This window comes from Arachis hypogaea, chromosome 20 (assembly GCF_003086295.3).
Source record: "Arachis hypogaea cultivar Tifrunner chromosome 20, arahy.Tifrunner.gnm2.J5K5, whole genome shotgun sequence".
Classification (NCBI taxonomy): domain Eukaryota; kingdom Viridiplantae; phylum Streptophyta; class Magnoliopsida; order Fabales; family Fabaceae; genus Arachis; species Arachis hypogaea.
The window spans coordinates 57,185,195-57,194,927 of NC_092055.1; the positions used below are offsets into that span (position 1 = coordinate 57,185,195).

The 9,733-nt window shown below is 28.1% G+C and overlaps 1 protein-coding gene across 1 annotated transcript; it reads right to left on the bottom strand.

The window, feature by feature from the left end:
- Positions 1–284: 284 nt before the first annotated feature.
- On the bottom strand, positions 285–4,552 carry LOC112783788 (transcription factor bHLH95). The gene is made up of 3 exons (XM_025826862.3): positions 4,028–4,552; positions 1,319–1,768; positions 285–597 (listed from the first exon to the last, which is right to left on the bottom strand). Exons 1-3 carry the CDS (start codon positions 4,400–4,402, stop codon positions 505–507), a joined length of 918 nt encoding a protein of 305 aa, XP_025682647.1. The 5' UTR covers positions 4,403–4,552; the 3' UTR covers positions 285–504.
- Between the last annotated feature and the right edge of the window lie 5,181 nt (positions 4,553–9,733).

Here is a 9,733-nt window from a genome sequence, read left to right on the forward strand (position 1 = left end):
ACTAACATTTTTTTGACATATTAAAAAATAATAAGAGTAATACTAAAACGTTAACAGAAATTTTTTAAATAATTAAACTAAAAAAATTAGACTGATAGCTAAAACTACCGATAAAAATAAATTTTATACACCCTTTAACTTTTCTCAAAAAGTAATTTGTGATCCCATATCTTTCACCTGCCGTCTTCTTTAATTTTTAAGAAGCACCCAAAAATAACACATGCATTATGGAAACAGAATGAAATTCTACATAATATTAATAATATGGTAAAATGATCCACCATGGAGTCAGGACCAAATTTGGTATTGGAGAGCGAAAACCATTTAAAACAAGACAAAATAAACCATAAAGATAAACACTTGTTATATATTATATGCACATCTCTTTGCTCTAACCATCCAAGTTTGGCCGTAAAGCTAATAAGATGACATAACTTTTTAGGGAAAATAAAATTCAAATTAAACAGAACAACAACTAGATAAGTTCTTTAATCATCAAAAGCTTTAGCCGAGCCACATCATAATCTCCTCAGCTGCACGCTTGAAAGTTTCCTCCACTGTATTTGCGTCTGCAAATTGAAGTAAAGCCCTACTTGCCTGTAACATCATGGACATCCCAATTGAGTAAAGTTTACACATTTGCAATCTATTATGAAATTAGTTATTTTAAAAATATATGTTTATTAAAAAAAACACATAAATAATTATATTCTTAATAAGTTTTTTTAAGATTTTTTTTTAATTTGTATAAATTTTATATTAGTCTTTTTTTTTTTGTTTTATGTTAAACTTTTTTTTTTGTCAGTAAAATCAAACTCTTGACTTTTTATTATAGTAATTTTAATAGTATATTATGATACCATTTATTCTAAAAGATTAAACTTATAAGAGAAGAACATAAATAATTATACGTTTAAAACAATGCTCATATTTATTATATATATACGCTATGCTGATTAAGGTTATCTTGACAACCATTTAACTTAGATTTAATTTATTATTAGTATAAAATCACTTATCCTAAAATTTTAAATGAATAAGTAAATACTAAAAAGACATAATTGATTATATATCTAATATATTTTCTCAAATAAACATATTTTTGGGGGTTTAATGTCCAAACTCGCATATGTCCTTTTTGTTAGTGTGATGCTAAAAATTTGTCTTTTAGACTAACAAATATCAAACATAAAATTTTAGACCTTAGTTATGTAAAATCTGATACCACATGATCAAACTATTTATATATCTTGACCATGATTATTTATTAAAGAAATGGTAATGTATATAAAGTGTAGAGATGGAATTGGGAACTTACATGAGTAAGGACCATGTATCTATTGACATTATGATTGCACAAGATACTAGCAGAAATGACGTCAACCTTATGCTTCTGGAGCACAAAAGCAATGGTGGTGAAGAGACTAGGCTTCTTCTCTGCACATATGCTGAACTGTGCTTCCTCTCCACACATGTTCAGTACCACATTCTGTGAAGCCCAAGTCTTAAAAAACGGTGAATTATTTGCAACAGCAGCAGAAACATGTTGAGTGGCGGTTATAGTTAATGCATTATTATCTCTTGACAAGGATGATGAGTCGTAAGGGTTCCACTGAGGGTTGGTCACAGCAGATTCGCACGCAATTGGTGACACAGAGACAGAGAGAGATTGAATCCTCTGTCGCTTTTTTTTCTCGAGATTCTCAACCGTTTGTTGCAGAGTTTTGATGTGCCTCACTGCTTCATCCACAATGGATGACTTGTCTGCCTGCAAGGACATGCAAATCCATCAAAATCAGAATCATTCAAAACCAATTTTAACCATGTGCTAAAACAAATTGTTTACAATAGGATCATAAATAGGGCAAAATCTACAAACATTTTAACACATCAACTTTACAAATATATAAATAAATTTAACACAAATAGGCAATTATTTCAAAATAAACACATATACTTTTTTTTTTTTTACATATATGTATATTTTAAAACGAAACACACGGAATATTTTAACAAATAAAAATACAAATATTTTTTAATTTATGGATTATATTTTGTAAAAAAAAATTGAAATTAAATTTTCTAAACAGTATTGTCTTCATTTTCTATAATGACAATTCAATTCTTAATTTTTGTTTATCCTCTACTTTGTTAATTTGTTGTTGATTAAAGAAAAATTAGTTCCGTAGAAAATTGATTTTAGAATTCGTATAATAACTGAAACGCTGGTAAATTCACATTGTTCGTGTTTTATATAGATAACACAACCCTAAAATTACCTTATAGGGATCATAGAAAATCTTAAAGATGGTAATAAAGTCAGAAAAATCTTTCAATTGGATTAAATTTTAAATCTGATTGACAATATTTAATGGTGTTAAAAAATAAATGGTTTTATCGTATAATTATTTAATCTCTTTTTATAGGTTCATTTAAGAAAATAGAGTATATTACACAAGCAAAAAAGTATTTATTTATTGTATTCATTTTTATTATTATTAGTATTTTTAAACCTTTCAAAAATTTAAGAACAAAATGTGTATTATACCTTAATTTTACTAAGAAATTGATTTATCTAGATTTTTCAAAAAAAAAATATTAAAAAATATTTTTATTTTAAATTTAGACAAATATGCAAATAATAATAGGGAGTCACTTAGTTAAAAACGTTTAAATTTTTTTTAATATATTTTTTAGTAATTAAAATTCAATACATATAATTGATTAAATCTTGTTATTTTTGTTAAAATTAGATCAGACAAATTGATTTGGCCAAAAAATTGATGAACTAAATTTTGAACCGATTTAAATTAATATTTTTTATAAAAAATAACTACAATACTCATATTATAAAAAATGATAAAATACTCTTATTATATATTAATATATATATTTTAAAAACCCTAAATCCTAACACTTCTCTTCTCTCAACGCTGTCATGAGATTAAGATTTAGGGTTTTCAATAAATTTATATATATATATATATATATATATATATATATATAATAAGAATATTTTAACCATTTTCTATAATAGTGATATTATAGTTATTTTTATTAAAAAAATATTAATTTAAATTGATTTAAAATTTAGTTAATCGAATTTTTGGTCAAATCGGTTTATCCAATCTAATTATGACTAAAATAATACGATTTAATCGATTACATATGTTAAATTTTAATTATTAAAAAATATTTTTAAAAAAATTTTTTAGACGTTTTTTATCGAAATGACTCCCATAATAATAATAATAATAATAATTTTTGTCAGAAAAAACCGAAAGAAACACACCCTTTTATTGTAGAACAACTTTTATATGTGAAAATTTTATGACTGTGTTACGTTGATTTTAATTATTATCCAAAAGATCATCAAATATTTATTTTTATTCAAATTTTCAATAATATTTAATTCTTTTAGAAAAAAAAAATTCAGCTTTTCAATTAATTTTTAATTCCCCTCTAATTAATAAAGGAAGAAGAATACATGGAAAATGGCAGAAGGATTTCTGTCCTTTCTACATTCCTAATTGTCCAATTTGGAAAAAGATACAGATCCAGCTGATACATGACAAAGCTAAACTTAATGGGAGAAAAGAAATATATAGATTAATTAAAAATAAAAAGAAAAAGAGATAGAGAAATTAAATACACACACACACACATATATATATATATATATATATATATATCGATCTAAATTTAGCCGAAGGAAAGATAACCATGAGAAGCTTGATGGAAAAGCATTCACAAACAAAAGAGATGAAAATTTTATATGTTCTGAGAGTAAAACAAAAATTTTGGTATATATCATTCATGCATGGTATAACATATTCACTGTTACATAAAAAACTACACAAGAAAGTGAGAGAATAATAATCTACCAAAATTGATATGTTAAAAGCTTAAAATGGTATAAACTTTTTATCTTAATTAGAACATGCAAAATTTGTTTACTATTTTATTTTTATTATTTTTTAAATTAATCAATCTGATAGGAAAAATTGAAGTTGAATAATTATTTTACCTTAGGAGGAAGTTGAGGAAGCATAGCATGAAGATTAGCAAACATGTCCCTCATTTTCTTCCTTCGTTCTCTCTCTGTCCATATATGGAGATCATGATCATTACCATCATTCTTCATAGGCCTCTTGCCATCTTCGTCAGCTCGGCGTCGCTTCTTGTTGCTTGTAACCGGCATCGTTAATTCTTCATTTTTCTTCTCTATTTCTCCCTGTGTGAGGTGGTTGGTAGGAGCTGGTGGCAGAGGAGGCATTTCTATATGTAGGTTCTCTTTGGTTTCTCTTTGACCTAAGTTATCAAAATTTGAGACATCCCATGGTTGGTTATCCCAAAAGAATCCTATGTCATTAGGGTCTTGATTCTCAACACTCATGGCCATAGTAAGAGACAGACTAGAGAGAGTGTCTATGTGTGTGGGGGGAGAGAGAGAAAGAGTGATTGTGAGAAACTTAGCAATGAAGAGAGGGAGATACGTTTATATAAAGATGGTAGTGGCATTGGCAGAATTAAGTTTAAGCTATGTAGAAGGAAAAAATGCATAGTACTAAAATTATTCATGAAAGATTATATTGTTGACAGAATTATTAATACAAGAAAAAAAATTTAATCAATATGTTTAGAAGATTCCATTCATTAATTAAATCAATTTATACAAAAAGTAATTTTTTTTGTCATGATATGTATAATTTTCATGAACAATTTAATTCTTTTGATCTTTCTTTTAAATTTAGTATTTTTTTTTATTAGAAATGTAATTATTTATGTGTTTTTTTCTGTTAACTTAAACTTTTAGAATATGTAATTTCATGACATGATATCAGAGTTTTTATGATCTAAAGATTTAAAGTTCGAAAAAACTTTAGCATATGACAAATAAAAAGAAAAAAATTGTACGTGCAGAAAATTCATTCAAATTCAAAAAGAAATTCTTGTTGTGCTAAATATATAATCATTCATGTGCCTTCTTTTATCGTCTTAAATTTTTGAGAAAAATAATTTTGTAATAATTTTCTTCCCTTTTTAAAATGAGATACAAAATAAATCTTATTCATTTAAATTTTATTATACTTCATCTAATTAATAATAAAAGAAGATGATTCATTTTGGTGTATTAAAAACAATTAATAATGGAAAAAGTATAGGTAGACAATGAGAATACTAAATAATGTGAACAATAGATATGTCGGATGTTCAATTCACTAGGTGTGCAGATGGTTATCCCAATGTTAGAGTTTAAGAGATAATTTAGAAATGGAATATTTTTTTATTTTATTGGATCAATTCTAAAATCTATTATTTATATTTAAAAAAGTATAGATAACCAGCAACTAAAAGAATAAGTAAGAGAAAATGAAGTGAAATTGGCAATGTAACAACAAACCAAAATACAATCATAAGGTAATTGCAGTCATTATTGTGTATAACAGATACTTCTTTTGTCATCATTAAACTCATCAAGTGAGAGCCTACTTTTTGCAAAAAAAACCTTCACAGAAAAACATAATTTAAAATCATTAAATGTAAAATCATCAAAACTAAATTTTGTAATAATTTATAATTAAGACATCATTTTCAATTATAATGCATGATATTTTGTATTAATAGTGGTTTGTGGTACAAATTTTACTGTGTGCCAAATACAAAAGCTGGTTTTCTATTTTTTTAAAAAAAAATTATTATCTATTTCATAGGTACGCGTGTACACGCGTACATCCACATTCGCATTTATATAAATATAAAAAATTAATTACCATTAATTACAATTCGTATATAAATGTATATTAAAATATGACTGATTAATGATTATACATTTATATTTATAATTAAATTTCATAAGTAATATAATCTGAATTGATTTACACATATAATCAAATTTTACAAAATATAATAAAATTAGTTTTATATTATAAATAATTAAAATTTTAATAAAAGTATAAAAATATAATATATAGTTCATTTTTTATTCATAAAAAGTTTAATGATATTTTTATAAAAATATTTGATTATTTATTATAAAATATTTGATTATTCTATTATAAAAATTTTATTAGTTTAATGGTTAATGATTACTTTGTAAATATATACAGACATAAAATAATAATAAATTTTCTTATTATATGTTATTTTAAGCAAAATAATAGTTCGAACCTACAGAATATGTTTACATACACAATATAGACATGCATACACTGATGCACACTCTTATTATTAGGAAATGTTTCAGGATGGACTTTTTAAAAAAGAAATATTTATTTTATTGCATAAATTACTATTCGTATCAATAAAAGAGATAGATATTAACAAATGTATCTATATAGGAATAAAACGATAATTATAACCACGGAAGATAGTTTTCGTGTGCCAAAAGTATATATCTGGACGTGATTACGCAATTGGTCTGTTAGGCTACTTTTGGCACACATAAACCATCTTCTGTAGTTATAATTATCGTTTTATTCTTATATAAATATATTTGTCAGCATCTGTATCTTTTATGGGTACAAATAAAAAATTTATTCTTATTTTATTTTTTAAGTTACTTATTTGTGTTTTTAAAAATAAGTAACAGAAAAAGGTAAACAGATATGTTTTGGGGGTTGGAAAAAAAAGATAAAAGTCTACAAAAAAAAATGAAGATTATAAATTTATTATATGTATTTTAAAAATTTAATTTTGATGCACTGTTAATATAAAATCATTTGTTTTATATTGACATTCAATCACATAATATCATATCAGTAAAAATAACTACTTTTTACATTGATCGCGTGAATGGTCATCCAAAAAAACAGTTATAATTATACCGATAATATAAAACGTTTTACACTATTAATGCATTAAAATTAAACTTATATTTTAAAAGAGTAAACTACCATTTCTACCCACGAAAGTTGAAAACGCTGATCTATCTACTCAAAGGAAAAGGAAATTACCATTTGTACCCATGAAATATGCGTTCCGCACAACAAAATTATCCAAATACAAAAAAATTACCTAAAATCTCTAAATTACCCTTATCTATACTACCACTTTTCTAATCTCAAATCCCACTACCACCCCCTTCACCCAGCCACTAGCCCCCAACCCCAATCCCTCCAAAACTCACATACGAAGACACTACACACCCCACCCGAGGAAGAAGAAGAGAAAAGGAGGGGGAGGGAGACCGCACCGGTAATGTGGGGACTCGTCGCCGCTATCACATCATCGACGCCATTGTTGAGGGAGCCCGAAGAGGAGATGCGAGCCAGAACCGAGGAAGGGGGAGCTGTCACCGCCATCGCGCCTTGCTGTTACTAGCTCCGTCGCGTCTGTCGCCGCCATTAATTGAGTCCGTCGCTGGTTTGAAAGGAAGAGAGCGCGCAAGAGATCAAAGAAGGAAGAGAGGGCGACGGCGCCAGTGAGTGTCACTGCCACATCGTCGTCAACGCTATTCATTGAGGGGGGAAGAACCCTGACGAGGAAGGAGAGCAGGAGTCCGTCAGTATCACTACCGATCAAAGGTTTGGTTGGTTGGATGGCGGAGAAGTGTGATGCATATTCAAAGTTATAGGGTTTGTTCCCAAATGTGGAAACGGATTCGGACCTGTATCCTATGACCGTCACATTTGCTACTCCTTCAATGGAGTTACAACAAGACATGGTTGAAGTTTGCACTTATTCTATGTTTGTTCTTGAGTGATGGTGGTAGTTAGGGTTTAGGGTGGTGGTGAGAAAGAGTTTCGATGGTGGTAGGATTTGGGATTGAAAAAGTGGTGGTGTGGAGTAAGAGGAGAAATTAGAAATGGGTTCTATTAGATGGTAATTTAGGAATTTCAAATAATTTTTTTAGATTTGGATAATTTTGTTAGCAAAAGTTTATGTTTCATGGGTACAAATGGTAATTTTCTTTTTCTATGAATAGATATATTAGCGTTTTTAACTTTCGTGAATAGAAATGATAGTTTACTCATTTTAAAAAGATAAAAATATCTACTTAAAAAATATAAAACCCTATTTTTATGAGATTTTTCTATTTCACTAGTCTAAAAATGAGATTAAATTATATTACAGTTATCACTGTTAAATCTAAAAGTTTAATTTTATATTAAAACAAAAAAATGCACTAATGTTTATACACACTAGGAGTGTATATGGGATCGGGTGAAATCGGAGTCGCTTTGACCCAGATCTAACTTTAAATAATGACCGAGTCTATTTTTAAGACCATTACCCGTCTCTAGATTCGATAGAATCACACTACTTTCGGGTCATATGTACTAAAATCGGGTCTAAAACCGGTGAAATCCGAATCTTGATAAATTTTATGTCAAAAAATTATGATGCAATTTATTTATAAAAAAAAAACATACTTGTTTATCGAGAAGTTGATATTTATATTTAAATTTGAATATGTCTATAAATTCTAATTCCATGCTTCTTTGATCTATTTTTTAATTGAACAAGTGTTATTAAAAATAAAACAATAAACTTATAATTAATATAATATAATATAATATTAGAATTATTTTAATATATATATATATATATATATATATATATATACATTTTTAATCTTCTTAGAGTGTATATAAAAATGGGTGAAACTGGGTTTGTTTTGACCCAAACCTAATCTTAAAGAATAATCAGTCTATTTTTAAAATTTTTATTCGACCATAAATCCAGTAAAATCACATCAAATTAATTCTCAAAGTGGACTAAAACCCCAAAGTGATCCCTGAGATTGGGTGAATTACCCATAATCGTCCTTGACTTTCAAAATTCCCTAATAGTATCTCTCACATTCATCTCCGGGACCCATAGTTGTCTTGCGACCCTTTCCGGTGCACAGTCAGCAAACGGAGTACTGATCTGGCACCTCCCATGCTATGCTGGAGCCAGCAACAGCTAGCTGACGTGGCAAATCTTAATTTTCTACCCAATATGGTCCTGGTCCATTAAAATCCTAAAAGCTAAAAATGATTATTATATGTAGTATCTCTTCTTCCCTTCTCCTTCGTCCCATAATTATGGTCCACCATTGTGATTTAACGGAGATTCCATTGATGCTCTGATGAAGCAATGTTTGGAGGTGAAGGGCAAGCCATTGATTATTCAACTGAGCATAAATGCCCTTTATCTTAATCTACTCATTCTATTGATATAATATATAATGCTAAAAATACAAAGAAAAAATCTTGGGCAAATGATAAATATTCATAAGTGAATTTCAACCCTAATTTTCAAACATGCAATCCAGACCACTGTGCTAGAATGATAATAGGAACAGAAGAATAATTAATATCTGGTTCTTCCTCCTACTAAGTGGGTGATTAAACTTGCAATTGAATCCAAATTTGCAAGTTCCAGTTTTAAGATAGAAAGCACAATCTTCAGTATCAGGCCTTAGTGGATATTGCTGTTAAACTCTACCACTGCTTCTATCTTTCTTCTTCTCCACTTCTTCATCACCTTCAACTTGAACTTCATCATCACCATTACTATCACCATCAACATCAAAATCTCCACTTACCTTATCAATCTCACTCTCTTTCACATTCTTATTCCAGCCATAACCCTCATCATCATCCCAACCATCATTATCATCACTCTCTTGTGCTTCACCTATTTCCGGGGTATAACCACCTTCATCACCCAATTCCTCACTACCAGCTACAAAGTCCGAATCTTTCTTCTCATTTTCAGCTACCCTTTCATCCTCATCTTTCAA